This window comes from Synchiropus splendidus, chromosome 16 (genome assembly GCF_027744825.2).
Source record: "Synchiropus splendidus isolate RoL2022-P1 chromosome 16, RoL_Sspl_1.0, whole genome shotgun sequence".
NCBI lineage: Eukaryota > Metazoa > Chordata > Actinopteri > Syngnathiformes > Callionymidae > Synchiropus > Synchiropus splendidus.
This window is the reverse complement of record NC_071349.1, coordinates 4,754,037-4,770,150: the sequence shown is the minus strand read 5'-3', so window position 1 is coordinate 4,770,150 and position 16,114 is coordinate 4,754,037. Positions and strand designations below refer to the sequence as shown.

Here is a 16,114-nt window from a genome sequence, read left to right as displayed (position 1 = left end):
TGTGTCGATAAACTAGCCATTTCAGTAGAATTTGGCTTCTACAATGGGACGTATGCTGTTGAATCTTAAATGTGAAGTTTCATTCCCGTTTTCAAAATAATCATTATAAAATCCGTTTTCTGGATCGTTGCTAGTGTCATTGGTGCAACGCTGTATTTGAGGTATACAGCTTTGATTTTAACCAATAGCAACGGGAACTCTATTCTCAACATTCAATCAAAATACACGATACTGGGACTCTTTTTGTGGGCGGGGTTAATGAGCGGACCTATCAGTCGCTCAGACACTCACAAGCTTGTTGTCGCTGCAGAAATAGTTTCTGCTGCTGTCACTTAAAAAGAGGTAGGAGTGGATAAAAGTGATTTGGTTGTTTTAACCTTAGAAGTCTTCGTATGTGCGTGTTTTTGCTTTCCATGCATTGGGTTGTTTTGGTATAGTGTACATTGTTTGTCGTTCAGAACACTGTTAAAGCGTCGTTGATCCTGAATGACTTGACAGCTTAGCAACTTGAGAGGCTAACGGCTAGCACGGCATCGCCTCTTACGACAGGCGAAGGAGGTGTCTGTGTGTCTCGGTGAAGTCCTTAGCTTTAACGGTTGTGTGCACAGTAAGTCCGCAACGATAGCGCCTTTCCTCCAATAGCGTGACCACGGCTCCGCCTTACCAACGTGGGTGTTGGCCGAAATGTTGAAAGCTGCAAATAACCTGTGGAAGACACTGTTCCCGGAGAGGCAGCTGGTGTTGCGCGTCTACGCTGCCACCCTGAATAGCCAGTTTTTATTTGTAACATGCGTATAAATAAATACACACACACACACACACACACACACACACACACACACACACACACACACACACAACATATCCATACCTCCAAAAAGGCACGAGTTTATTATTATAATTCGTTTAATTTTCAACTTGTAAAAGTATTTACGAACGTCATTCGATTGTTTTGTCACCGTCTGTTCTCAAACTGATGCCAGTTCTGGTCCAGACACTGCCAACAGCACGGAGTGATGGAATAGTTCACATCATAAAGTAATTCCCTTGGTGTTCATGGCGTTCACTTTCAATGGTTGCTCTCCAATCATTGAATACTACAGGTCTCATATTTAGAATGGCCATCATCAATTGGTTCATCACGTTCAATCTGTAAAGAAAAAAACAATTGAGTAATCACCCACTAAAAGGTGTATACATTATTTGGAAGCCCAGTATATATTCACACAGCAAGTTTTGAGTCACCAAAAGTCAAGATTGTTTGTCTGAAATAACAATGTTTGACATTTTGGTATAATAGTTTATGATATTTTACTGAAACAAATGCAATTCAGTGGTGAGTCCAACTGGTTAACCCTAACCTAGATTGTGATGTGTCATGCAGATCTCCGTTCAACATCATGGGGAAAAAAAGTCGTGTTAAGACTCAGAAATTTGGGTCTGGAGCTAGCACTGTGGTTTCCCCCAAGGAGATAATGAACTTGGTTGCTGAACTGCTGCAGAGTAAGTTTCTTTTTAATCTCCATTGATTTGTTGGATATTATGGAACTGTTCTCCCATCATATTGTCACATGGATGCTTCCTCAGGTGTGCTGTTTTTGAGAAAATAACTTGCATTCACTGTACTTAACAATGTTGAATGTGCTTCCTGGAGGGCTCCCCCGAAGATTTTTTTCGCCAGTGTCTCCATGATGTGCAACTTGCAGAGTGGCAGAGCACATTGTGCCTCCTTAAAAGTGCTCCTCAACAGTCTTCCATAAAAGGCGGAGTCATCCCAGACTGATGGGATGAATCGCCCCTTCATTGCTAAAAGCACTGAGGAGAACAATTAAAATAATACCTGACATTTGAATATGCAGTCTGTTTATCAGTCGCCATGATTTAACTGTTTTTCAATGAAACATTAAGCACCATGCGCTAAAAATAATCTGCAGTTTTAGATGTGTTCATATCATCCTTGCTTTTACTAACCATACTGTCTGTTTGAGAAAATTGAAGGCCATATATTGTCGTAAAAGTATAAGTTCAATTTTATGTGAACAACCTGGTCATCATGTTTAACAGAATGCAGCACTGTGACACCAGCCGGTGAGAAAGAGTGGGAAGAATACTTGCAGATCCGAAGTTTGGTGGAGAAGATCCGAAAAAAGCAGAAGGGTGAGTTCTAGTGAGACGTCAGAAACACTGTATTTTTTCATCTTGGCGTGTTTTTGGCAGTAGCTTTTGAGATGGCTTCATATTTGCCTTGCAGGCATGTCTGTGGTGTTTGAGGGGAACAGGGAAGACTCCTTCCGAGAGCTAATGTCTTGGGCTGAGGAGAATGGGGCCCCGTGTGACTCTTTCACAATTGCCAATTTTGGACCTGAGGGCTATGGGCTCCAAGCAACTCGCGACATAAAGGTGAGATCCTGGCATGCCTCAAAATCAAATCTTGATTTTTTTTAAATATATGTTTAACTGAATAATAATGTATTGTCTTCAAAATAAATGTCTAGAATCTTCACATACAATTAAACTGACACTGTTCCATCCTGACATTGAAGTCACATTACTCAGTTGAAGATGATGGACATCAAGATTTTGAAGCAACTTTTACAATTTTATTACAATTTATTATTTATTTTTTTCCCAAACTGATTAATGGACCTCAGGAATCCATCTATTGTGAGACTTACATTTTATCCACTTGAGGCTACCATACTGCTGCCTTCCTGCGTTGTTGATTTAAGACTCGTGCTTAGAGCTTAGAAGATGGAGATGAGGATGAATCGGTACACAGAGAGGAGAGAGAAGTGACATGTTGATGTGTAAGTGGGAAATTAATGGGACGGTATTTGGGCTGATTAGATAAAATAACAAGTTCCAGAGCTATTCTACAGGAAACAGGCACTTTCTACCATGTTGATTGGAATGTTGCACAATGTTTACTTGAATTGTTGTGGCCTTCATGGTAGGCAGGCCATGCTGTTGGGTGGGGTGAACACCCTCTATGGAATTGCTGCTCTTTGTAGTATTACTCTTTGTCATTTGTAATATTTTGATTTCTTTTTTATTATTTTTTATTTGGAACAGACAGTTAAATACATCTGCATGACATCAATTGGAAAAAAATACACACAATTACTATTCCAGTTTTGTTTGTTTTGCATCTACAAAGTCTTCAGAAGAATTGTGAAATTATTGCATTTGTGTAGACGTATATGTCCTCTTACCACCTTTGGTAACACAATGTCCTCACGTGGTGGAGCCACAAAAGGCTTCATGGATTTACTTGGAGGTAAGTCAGATGCATCTTAATGAAAGTGGTGACATACAATACATAACTACTAGAAATCTGAGAGGGGGCACTTAATGTTGAAGCTGTGATTTATGTTCCTTTGTGTTTACAATCTGTGTGTGCAGGCTGAGGAGCTTTTCCTGTGGATCCCTCGAAAAATGCTCATGACAGTAGAGTCGGCAAAGGATTCTGTTCTTGGTAAGGACATTTTTAGGAACTGATCCTGAACTTAAATTTCATTTCACTATTTTTCTTTGGTCACTTAGGCCCGATGCACAGCCAAGACCGCATCCTCCAAGCTATGGGCAATGTGACACTTGCTCTCCACCTGCTGTGTGAACGGATGAACCCATCATCCTACTGGTTGCCATACATCCGGAGTCTTCCTCTGGAGTACGACACACCGCTCTACTATCAACAGGAGGAGGTGCAGTTGTTGTTGGGCACTCAAGCTGTGCAGGATGTCTTAAGCCAGTATAAAAACACAGCACGACAGTATGCCTACTTCTACAAATTGGCACAGGTAAGGCAATTGAAAAATCTTGTGCTATACATCATCTATAGAGTCCAAAGTAATCCCCAGAAAAATACATATGGAATAAAGACACTCCTATTATGTTATATTATGTTCCTGTTACTAATGTACCGAGCAATACAAACCAAGAGAAGTTGTGATTTCAAAAGAAATGTAAAAAAAATGGTTGGGAACTAAAAAAATGTCTATGAACAAGAACATGAGATCATGCCTGAGATGTGCAAAGGTTTTTCCCCAATAGGAGGCAGTGTTGTGCTTGTGATGATTCGTGAGGGTCTCAATAATAGTTTTTCTTTTTAAGCATTGCTGACGGCTATTTACACAAGCACCATATCTCAATCACCATACTTGAGTCGTCCAATTCTTCTTACTAGTTTACTGTCTTTTCTTGACCACCTCCTCTGTCTTCCCAGACTCACCCTGCAGCCAGTAAACTACCCCTGAAGGACAGCTTTACGTTTGATGACTACAGGTCAGTTTGTGTACAGAGGAATAATACATATATAATATCTCCAATGTGGTCAACGGGCAGGCAAAAATGAGCTTAAATTGTTTTTATTAATAAGTTATTAATAAAATCTTGACATTGATTCTAAAGTGAGCCAGTGCTGTGAATCTGACACTGGAGTGATTTGCTTGCTGTCTCCAAGGACCTGTTGGAAGTTTTGCTGAGTTCTTAACCAGATGGAGGCAGGATGCATTTACATACGCACACACACACACGCTTGCACAAGCCAGTTCATATCAGATGTAAGTTAACTGACATGAAACAAACCTCATGTATCAAAATTTCATATAATTTCTAAACATGGTTGCACAGCTGCACATGTCCTCCTATCTGCCTCTGTTGCTCCCATCAGGGTCTCTAGTCAATGTGCACACGTGAGTGAGCGAGCAGAGAGCACATGCTAATTACACATTGCCTTATCTCGCAGAAAAATGAAATGCTTCCTGCTGGTGAGACTCCCTCTGCTGCTAGTGGCTGCCTATTATAAACTCTCAGCCTGTATTAAACACTTATATGTGAACAATGTAGCAACCTGAACTTTAATATTTATCATCAATAAATAATGTCTGTTACTTTCTTTCTGCTGCACCCCAGGTGGGCCGTATCCTCAGTTATGACCCGTCAGAACCAGATTCCCACGGAGGATGGAAACCACATTACACAGGCCCTCATTCCACTTTGGGATATGTGTAACCACACAAATGGACTGGTATGCTAACATAGCAAATGCTTGCTGACCTTTTTGTGCTGGCCAACATGAACAAATGTGGAAATCTTTGATAAAAAGTCTTGTTGTCTTACAGATCACCACTGGCTACAACCTGGAGGATGATCGATGCGAATGTGTTGCATTGCAGGACTACAAGGCAAAAGAACAGGTGGAGTAACACTCGAACACAATTGCTCTAAATAATATGTGATGATTCCATTGCCTTTCGGCAAGACAGAAAGTGTCCTAGCTTTAAAGGGGAATTCCAGATTGTACATTGCATTGATTTTTTTTCCTGTTAAATACTGGTAATCATAATGGATAATTCCCTGTGTTTGAAATAAAAGACACTTGAACTTGAAGACTTGAAAAACTAGAAGCTACAGCCTGCTGATGCAATGGAAAACATCTTGAACTGAGGTCAATGGTTGGGTCTTTCTACATCATAAAACTTCAGTCTAAGCCTTTGTCGTAGGGCAATGGTTTGGGCAATTTCTATGGTCTGAACCTTAGATGCTGTGTTCCTTCCTTCTGTGGATTTTGTTTCATATTTGATGGCAACACAATATCTGGCCCATGAAACCAAGAATTGTGTGGATTTTACTGACTGACAGCCCAGGAAAATCCTCTGTGCTCCAAATCTAGGGGTTCTCAGTGGGTTTACCATCAATTCTTTTTGGTTGGACATGGGAGGATGTGACAATAGTCCAGACTATCTTGGACTAAAAATCTCTGGAAGGTTTTTTGGAAGTCTGTTTTCCAAATGAAGCACAAATCACAGATGGGACAGTTCACTACAAGACAAAGAGGAACAGTTAAACTTGATCGTGCTTCAATTTCATTCATCATCAATTGATTTTGGCATGCATGTATTTAATACAGCGTTTTTCAAGTCAAGGACAAAGTGGGATACAAAGGGGGATATTCTTGTTGACTCTACGCAGTAGATTGGCCGGAGGCATGCTGTGGGTGCAAGGCCTCAAACCCATCTGTGTGAAATTTTTGCTGGAAGTAGTGATGGGCAAGAACTTATCGTACACAATATACCGCCAAAAACTATCTCTACGATCCACAATTCTGCACCTCATGATAAATTTCACAAACATGCGGCACACTCGCTGAATTGGACTTGCATGCTATCCAGCTCCGCCGCGTTTGACTGACAACGCTGGCGTGTGACAGTTGTGGAGAGTGTGGTGGAGTTTAGTTCACAATTGTAGTTTTAAACTTATTTTTAATCTAGGAAACATTTGATAATGACGCCGGTAGACTCTGAGTCTCTGAATCTGTGTTTATTTTATTAGATTGAGTGGTCCCAATTAGACCTATGCACCTTGCATGATAAATCGTTTAAAAAAAAAAAATCGCAATTTTGATTCACTTGTGTCTGATTTAATTTTCAGTTAAGTTTGATTCGCATTTGTTTTACAAACCGAGTGGATTTGCGTCACAAATGCTACTTTCCTTTATGAATTTTATGCTCCCAAGGAGCGTTACAAGCCAACACTTTCCGAGTTCCCACGATGATCATGGCTTCACCTTCAGCCAATGACGAAGCGCCTTGTAGTCATGTGTTTCACTCGTGCGTTAAGTCTCTAGTGATTGGATCGCTCAGCGACCGGATAGAAACTGAAGGAATATGGATGACAAACTGGTTCGGCGATTCAGATGTTCAGAAGTGAACATGTTTCAACGAAGGCTCACATTTGGTTGTGCGGCTGTATTTTGGATTCAAACCGGATGACAAGCGTCTGTCTCTAGACGGTTTTTTCATTCGTAGCAGCACCGCAAGGGATGCTCCGATCGATGGCTCAACGATTGTGATCAGCAATTGATCAGGCGCATCCAAGGTTCACTGATCGGGGACACACTCTCATAGGCAGTGCTAATGTTATAACCTGGCAGGGTCCATCAACAAATTCTAAAATGGTGGAAATATTAGTGAAATCTCCAATAAGACAATGAGAAACAACCATTTTAGGAGAGAGAAAAGAACACAAGACAAAGGACTGACAGTTTGGCTCATGATTTCAAGAATAGAATATGACTAAATCATTACTTTATTAAGTTTTATTATTAATATATTATCTAATATTTCTTCAACAGCATCTGGGAAATGTGTCAACAGTTAAAGTAAACTGAGAGGCATGAGATATGGCAGACAGACGTCTCAATTTAACCCCCAAATAAAAGTGGTACATCAGTCTGTCAAACACGAGCAGTTTCTATGAGAGATGTAAAACATTGAATTTCTCATCTCAACACTTGGAAAACTACTATGTTTAAACATAAACAAATAATGGTGTTGGACACAAACTTCACTATTAAGTTTCATCCTAGAGAGCTGTGTAGTGTGTGCAACACATGGAATAGAATAAAAATGTATTTATCGTGATAATTCTTATTACTGCCGAAATTACAACAATTATAGTTATAATTTTTTGTCCATAATCGCCCATCCCTAGCTGAGATTAATGAGAATCAAGGTTCCCAGGGCAGCATGGCAGGTGGGAAATGTCACTGTCAAATGATTAGACCAGGATGGCATTCAACCACGATTACTCACTTAAGGTCGAGAAAGACGAGAAAAAATGAGAAACAAATTCCTGGACATGATGGAAGAGGCATGTATTTTCTTGACTGTGAAGCTGAGAGTTCGGTTTGAAGATAATAATGTTGAAATCTACCAGACCCCAACAGATATTACACATTCAGAAGTTGTTGCTTAATTGACAAAGAAGTGGAACGTCATGGTCAAAAGCACTGAAGATCTACAATTGTTTTCAAGTGATCGGCAGTTGTCCTCTTACCGTGTCATTTGGTCCCCTTTGAAGTATGAAATCTGAACACGGATCATTCAAATTCCCAAGAGGAAAGAGTGTTTTATGAATACAGAGTAATTGTGTGACTTGACAGTGAGTGTAGTTTTTTGTGTGCGTGCGTGCGTGCGTGCGTGCGTGCGTGCGTGCGTGTGTGCGCGTGTGCGTGAATTCACATGGTATATATTCTGTCATTCCTTTTGTGTGAATATGAGTTTTTAATTCAAAGTGTGACTTTAGAGCCGGTGTGCATTGCATGCCATAACCTTTACCACAACTGTTTTTTTAATTTGTTTTACAGACCGGTGAAGCGCTACATCAAGCGTCAGGATATGCTATGCCATTTGATACAATTGAAGGCTGACTTCTGTGTTAAGTGGGTCTCTAAAATGGGTTTACCTGACAAGTTGAACTTACTGAAATATGTCATTTATACTGTTGATTGTTTTCTCAACCTGTGGTGCTGGGAAAATGTTATACTGTTTAATTTTGACATTTTAACACTTTAATTCCATCTGTGGTTTTATAATAGATCTACATCTTCTACGGAACAAGATCCAATGCAGAGTTCGTCATTCACAATGGCTTCTTCTTTCAAGACAACAGTCACGATCGCGTCAAGATCAAGCTGGGCGTCAGCAAGAGTGAAAGGCTTTATGCCATGAAGGCAGAAGTTCTTGCCCGAGCCAGCATTCCTGCGTAAGTATTTCATGTACTTTCATGTAATCGAAACACATGGGATATTTGAAGAAATATTCCCTTAGCGCTCAGATGCTGCAGGACATTAAAGAGGCTGAAGAGCCGCATGTGGCTACAGGGCTGCAGGTTAATTTTAAGCTATTCCCTACAAGAATATCGCTTGGCCTGGAATAGCCTTGAACGAACCAAAGTGTTTCCACTGACACCGTGGTTCCACCTGGGTCAAAAAGCAATTCATTGAGAGCATAGTGTCTACTCACTTGTTCCTGTTGTTATCCCTGTAATGGGCAGTTCTTCTGGATGTTTGCTACTCTCAATGAATTTGTGTCTTATATTTTCCAGATCTTGTATCTTTGCATTACACTGCAATGAACCACTTATTTCAGCACGGCTTCTTGCCTTCCTTAGAGTCTTCTGCATGACAGAGGGTAAGTCGGACTCAGACTGAACTCATGTGACATACATGTATATATGTGAATATATGAACATAAAAATCTATCTTTGCAGAGGAACTGAAAGACTGCCTGCTGGGAAATGGTGCCATTAAAAAGATATTCACTCTGTGCAACAGTGACTATCCAGTGAGCTGGGAAAATGAGATTAAGGTTTGGACCTTCCTCGAGACTCGGGCTGCTCTGCTGCTCAAGACTTACAAGACCACATCTGAGGTGAGGAGAGGCTATCAAGATATTCTCTCACTGTCTCTCTCTCTAACCCATTGTTTTCAAATGATGGAAAGGATTTACAATCAGAGGATTTACTTGTTTATTCATTTTATTACAGGAGGACCGATCACTGCTTAAGAAACCAGACCTGTCTCCTAACTCTCGTGTAGCAATCCAGCTTCGTCTGGCTGAGAAGCAGGTCCTGCAGAAGGCGTCAGCATTTGGAAGAACTAAACGTTTGTACTTTGAACAAAAGCTTGCCGAGCTAGCCCCCCTGCCAGTGTATGAGGGTAGTGACATTGCCTTGCTAGAGAACAATGATGGGGACTCGAAGCTTCCCATTGTCTTGCACAAGCTGGAGGAGGTGGAGGAAGGCCTGGAGATTCGGGGTGAGGAGCGTAGCCTCTTCCCGCATGGAGAGGACGCCCAGCATGAGCTGAATTTGGAGGGGAACCATGTGCAAATGCAAGGCAAACTTGCCAATGGTAGCAATAACAGTGCTTTGGACTTGAATAAAAGTTCAGCTGCTACTCAGAAAGACAATGCCAGTTGAACTTAATGCAATCCACAGCAAATTACACTCCATGTTATTGAGACAGCTCCTATTATTTATTTGTTTTTGTGCCATGGGAGTCAAATGTTCGGATAAAAGTTACTGAATTTTTATCACCATTTATCCCTCCTGTCTGGCCTGTATGGGTTGTTGCTATGTGAAGTTAGTCCATCTGTGCAGAAACATCAGCTGACCATCTGCGAGTGTCCACTGTTACAGCAGGAACATTGGAGTGCAGCCTGTAGGAAAATGCCATGTGAGTGATGTTACTCTCTGAAAGCCAAAAAAATGTTACCGGGTGATAAACTGTAGTTGCGTGTGTGTGTGGGTGTGCGTATGTTTGTTTTATGGTTGACAATCAAAATCGATTACCTGCTTTCGTTGTGCAAAATGAAACAAAAGTGCTCTAATTCACAGCAGATTAATGGTCTTTTATAAGGACGGTAAACAGGTCATTAAAAGTATTTTCACTGCTTATGTCTTCCATTCCTTATCTGTGTTGAAAGTCCAGTTCACTGTCACAGACAATTGGAAGCTGTTTACTTGCATGTCCATTTCTTGTGTCGACAGTGGCGTAGTTCTTTTCCAAGTCCTGTCATCCAATTTGTTCTACTATATGAGGGCAGTCAGACCTTTTCCCTCTTCCTCATAAAGCTTCACATTGCCTCAGGGAATTATGTGGCAAATAGAGTGAACTGCGATGCTGTGTTAGCTCACAAGTTCAGTGATAGTGTTTCAAATCAAACCTGTCTACTATGCTTTAAGACATCTTCAGTCCAACTTTTAAATAGATTTGATAAGGTTCAGATTCCACCACTTTTCATGCTGGGTAGACCTATATTTTCTGTCACGAATAATCAGGATAGATTAGAAATGTCAAAACTCCTTACTTCTGCCATCTTCTACACTAACTCTATTTACACTGGATTTAAATAGAAGTAAATGGATTTCAGCAAGATGAGTAGCAACGAAGGGTCATTTTTATTTAAAAAAACAAATGTATGAAACATTTTGGGTTCAAAGTCAATCATATTGAATAAACACAATTATATTTCATCTACCTTTCTGCATTGCAAAATGTGACTTAGATTCAACAGTTATTGAAAGAGGGTGAATACTACTGAAAACAGTCAAAATCAAAGAGCTCTCGTGTTTAATCAACAGCAAACAAATGTACACAAAGATTTCAGAAGATTTCTGTTTCCATATAGTACCATAAAATACATGGGTTCTCATAAATGCTTTGACGTCACTGACAGTACCAAACACAGGTGCACTGAAGTGGTGGAAACAGCAATATCAGTGAATAATGACGTGAACTGCAACTAGAAAGTAAGAGCAGAACTATCAAAAAGAAGAAATGGGCTGTCACATAGAGCAGTGATTTTCAACCACTGTGCCGCGGCACACTAGTGTGCCGTGAGAAATTATCCAATATCACTTTTTTTTTTAAATTAACATTTATTAATAATTTTCTGCAAATATTATGTCATTGTCCAGTGTCCGTGCTGTAAAGGCTGGCAGAGTAATGTAATATTTGTCCGTGTGGCAACACGTAGCTGATTGCCTCGTTCCTCCAAGAGAATTAGTGATGCACCTGCGCTGTTGAAGAAGAGCTTCGTGTGTGTCTTTCTTCTATTCCTGCCAGGATATCGGCTTTGTGTTCATCTAAACAGGCCCAGGTTTCACACTGACTGAGTATAAATAAATTGAGAAATTATATTGTAATTAAATATACTATACAGAGTGTCATTTTGTAACATTTTTGGTTAGTGGTGTGCCACAAAATTTTTCCAATGTAAAAAATGTGCCGTGGCTCAAAAAAGGTTGAAAAACACTGACATAGAGGAACCGACGGCTAAGGCTATTGTGAGTCAGAGACTGACAGGCGTCAACAGCAACATTGAACGGCGATGGAAATGTAATTTCAAACTCAGCAGTACAAAACATCTCATGATTTTGCGATTTAAACAGTGGGACTTACTCTGTCTTTTATGCTTCGCACCCAGATCGTCACCGCGTTGTAGTGATTCAATGAATGCCTCTTCAATATGGAACAAACACAAAGTCAAGTTGGATAGATCTCTAAATCTCTCACATATTGCCCATTTCATTGCTAAGAATTCTAGTTTTCCTGAGTGTAGGTGGTAGTTTTTCTCTGCAGCGGCAAGGATTCTTGATCCATATGTGATCACAACCAGTTTTCCTTGCTGTTGCTGATAGAGAACTGCACCAAGTCCTTCTTGTGACGCGTCACAATGTAGAATAAAAGGTTGTTCAAAGTCAGGATATTGTAACACTGGAGGCTTGGAGAGGAAATCAGTCAACTGACAGAGGACCTGCTGGTGTTGTTCTGACCACGTGATCTGGTGAGATGATGGTAACTGGCCAACCCCCTTCTGCGTCTTTCCATCTTTTCCGGATGATTGTTGTTTTCCTGTAACTGTATGGAAAGAAGATCGTATAAGGGTTTGGCAATGCATGAGAAATTTGGGATGTAATTGCGATAATATGACATAAACCCCAATAACTTTCTCAATTCACCAATGTTTGTAGGTTGTTGATGCTTCAAGGACTGCACTGGAGCAATACCTGCTGGGTCCATTGTGTGACCATCTTTTGTGACCAGTCTCCACAGAAATCTCACCTGATTTTTATAGTAGTTCACATTTTTCTGGGTGACAACTAAGTGACTCTGATGATGATGTAGAACATTCTTCAGGTCAGTTAGGTGATCTTCGAATGACTTGGACTGGACTAAATTGTCATCCAGGTATGGCCAGTGAAGCATTCCTCCATCGATCTCTGATACTCTGCTGGTGCAGTGGGGCGTTGAGGGGTCGGCTTGACTGGTCAAGGAAACCCTGGTGATAAGCTTTTCCTTGATCGAGGACAGAAAATGTATTTGTTTCAAATCCCAGCAGTTCCTGCTTGTCAATATTAACTTGTTTTGTGTCAGCTGGGTAAATGGTTTTAAGTCTCTGTGTTCTCCCAAGTATTGTCCTCGGATACAACATAATGCCATGTGTTGTATTATTTTTTACTGTAATACTGACACGTGACCAGCTTCCTCTACGTAGCTGCAGAACTCTTAACCCCATCTGGTAGTTGTCCCAAAGTACAAGGTTCAAACAAAATGTCTTGTCTGTCTGGGACTTTACCTGTTCTTACACTGCACTAAATTGCTTGGATTTTTCCAGCTGGTATTGGTTTATTCTCCCTTGTCAAATTTGTGACCGCGTATCCCACAAAGCTCTAGTTTCAACCCCATCTATCAAACAAGTAATCATGCATTTTTTTCCGACCAAGCTGAGTAACCATGCTTTTCGTTTCGGGGACATCAGACTAACAGTAACTGCTTCAACTCCTTGCAACATTTTCTCCATTTCTTGTGCGGCCACTTTGGCCTCCAGACTCCTGATACTATCAGTAACTACCTGGTACACGTTCGCTGGCTGCTCTCCTACCGTACCGTCTGGTACAACAGCGCCACCTCCAGGGATAAGAGCAGACTGCAGCGCATTGTGCGTTCTGCTGAGAAGGTGATAGGTTGCAACCTGCCACCTCTTCGGGACCTGTATCCCTCAGGACCCATAGACGTGCAGGACGGATCAGAGCCGACCCTTCTCACCCTGGACATGGACTGTTTGTTCCTCTTCCCTCTGGCAGGAGGCTACGGTCCATCCAGACCAGAACCTCCCGTCACAGGAACCGCTTCTTCTCCTCGGCCGTAGGACTGTTGAATTTGTGATCAGCCTTTGTTATTTTATTTTATTTTATTTTATTTTATCCCAACACACTTTCCTAGTTGGTGGGATCCCCACTGACCATGGCAATAAATGTGATTCTGATTCTGATTGTGATCTTTCGCAGCAGGTGCTGTAAGTGTAGTTATCACTGTATTGGTTAGATGTCTACTTGTCCGGGTCTCATTGTAACTCTCCTTTCAACTCTGCATCCACGGGACAGATGACCACTCTGACCACATTTAAAACAATGGTCACATTGTTGTTCCCGATGGTTGTCTTTGCAATTTTTACCAGCCGGCTTCCTGCTTGTTCGCTGCTGACCAGATGATCTTGTGGACTCTCTCATAGTTCTTTTGATTTGTTCCATTTCTCCTTTTAACCGAGTGATCACTTTTAGGAGCTCGCGGTTGTGTGTCTGTTTTGATTTCTCTCACTTTCAATTCTTTAGTCATCTTTTGGAATTTTTGTTGTCTTTCCCATTCAAGGCTAGCTGCTCCATTGAGCTTCTCAGTCAAAACGTCATCTGTGACATTGTCATCATCAAGGTACATTTTAGCTGATGTTTTACATTGTCATTCACTCAGCCAGTTCACACACCTCAAAGAAACTTTCAGCTTCCATGATGTTTATCAAGCGATGATATAAATCAGTCCTCCCTTTAATATGGTGCGTAACTGAGAAAGAGTGAGTCCTGACTTGATTTCCAACACGTCTCGCAGAATCAAACCTGGACTTATGGCTCTTGCCACTGCTTCAATAATCTCTGCTTCACAGTGATTTTTCCTCAGTCCCATTTCTGTCTGGTGAATCAAATTTGGCCCCATTGATCTTAAATTTCCTTCCAATAGTCACTTCTGGGGGATGTGGTCCTGCGATACCCAAACATTTGTTGATTGTTTTGAAGTCATTTTAAACATCCAGTTTCTTTGCAGAGGCTTCTTCCTCTTCCTCCTCTTCTATGGCTGTCTCTGCTGCTTCGCTTATTAATCTGATCAGTGCGTGCTTCTTGGTTTGTCGTTCAGTAGAGATCTTTGCATGAAAACACTCCTCTTTCAGTTGCTCAAACTGGAAGTGCACCAGGGACTCACTCAATTGGTCCTGCAGATTCTCCAACTCCACGGTGTCTTGATCTTTGCAATCTCACTTTTTGATAAGCACCTCTGATCCCACCGCTGCCACCAAATGTTTGTTGCGCAACCGGATGGCCACCGGGCCTTGTAGTGTTTCAATGAATGCCTCGGAACAATGAATACCGAACAAACAGAGACAAAGTCAAGTTGTCGTCCTCGCTCGGTGCAGCCACTTCCCTGGCATTTATTTATCTGGAAAGCAATTGGTTCAAAGCGACCCACACCGTCGCCTCCCCCCTGTGGCGGACCTGTGCACTTGCACCTCACTGCCAGCCTGTCCCCCAGACCCACAATGTTGCTGCTCTTGCTACTCCCTGAAATCAAGTATATAAACATAAACCAAAAAACCAAAAAACAAAAACGTATATCTGCACATATAAATACTCACAGTACACACACACACACAGCTCTGCTTTTCAATATGATTCTCCCTTGAAGACTTCAACAGCTCAACGTGCCTGACTCCCTGGGGACGACTGTCTCGGACACTCGAGCCGACCCTTCTCCCCCTGGTCATGGACTGTTTGTTCCACTTCTCTCTGGCAGGAGGATATGGTCGATTCAAACCAGAACCTCCTGTCACAGGAACATTTTTTCCCCACTCGGCCGCCAGTCTGATTAATTCATGAACAGCACTTGTTGTTTGTGTGTTATTTATTTACTACTACTACTTGTATTATTATTGTTTATTTTTATTTTATTTTATTTTTTTACTTTAAGCTGTGTGCTTCCTATGTTTCTGTAACTCACTCTTTGTTTTCTCTCATTAGCTTTCCTCCTTGTGCGTGTTTATTCCACCACCGAGCACTTTTCGTTATTTGGGCCTCGTGAGTTTATCCAAGTGCGTTTTTGTTGTCCATGTTATTTAGGCTTGACTTTTAATCCTTGCTCTGCATTTTGGTGGCGACATCCTTGGTTTCCTCGTTTCCTGTTCGTGTCCTGTTTTCTGTATACTACTGTATTAAACCACTGTCAACTTACCCTCATTTCGAGTCCAGCGATTCTAGCGTTTGGGTGTGTCCCCCTGAGCCACCATGACTCTTATTTCCTTTGTCAGTGAGTTCCAGAAAACTGTTTTGTATGAATGCATAAACACATTTCCTTTGAAGTTTTTTCACCCAACGGGTGCAGAGATTTTGGAACAGAGAGAAGACTGGAAGAGTGGGTTTGAAAACACATTTCTGGGGCATCAAAATAATGAGCCTCTACACATTTCCGACTGCTGCCGTAAAAACCGTTAAAGCAAATGAAAATGAAAGACAGTTGGGCTAAAGTTTTAGTTTGTTTTAATTTTTTTTTTTTGTGAGAGTGGAAACAAATCATCAATGGCCCATGTTCCGAAAGGAATGCATTTTTCATTATTTTTATTTCATCTGAAGGGTCATTATCAAATTAGAGGATGACACTAGTCCCGCATACACACACACACACATCCAATCTTTGTCATGGTTTGTCACGACAAGCTGACAA

The 16,114-nt window shown here is 41.2% G+C and overlaps 1 protein-coding gene across 1 annotated transcript; it reads left to right on the top strand.

Annotated features, from left to right (window-relative positions):
- Window positions 1-233: 233 nt before the first annotated feature.
- Window positions 234-10,254, top strand: setd3 (SET domain containing 3, actin histidine methyltransferase). The gene is made up of 13 exons (XM_053845996.1): window positions 234-342; window positions 1,385-1,503; window positions 2,065-2,157; window positions 2,252-2,400; window positions 3,403-3,475; window positions 3,544-3,800; window positions 4,226-4,284; window positions 4,915-5,029; window positions 5,124-5,198; window positions 8,381-8,547; window positions 8,890-8,975; window positions 9,055-9,215; window positions 9,331-10,254. The coding sequence occupies exons 2-13, from the start codon at window positions 1,401-1,403 to the stop codon at window positions 9,763-9,765; spliced, it is 1,773 nt and encodes a 590-aa protein (XP_053701971.1). The 5' UTR covers window positions 234-342; window positions 1,385-1,400; the 3' UTR covers window positions 9,766-10,254.
- Window positions 10,255-16,114: the final 5,860 nt, after the last annotated feature.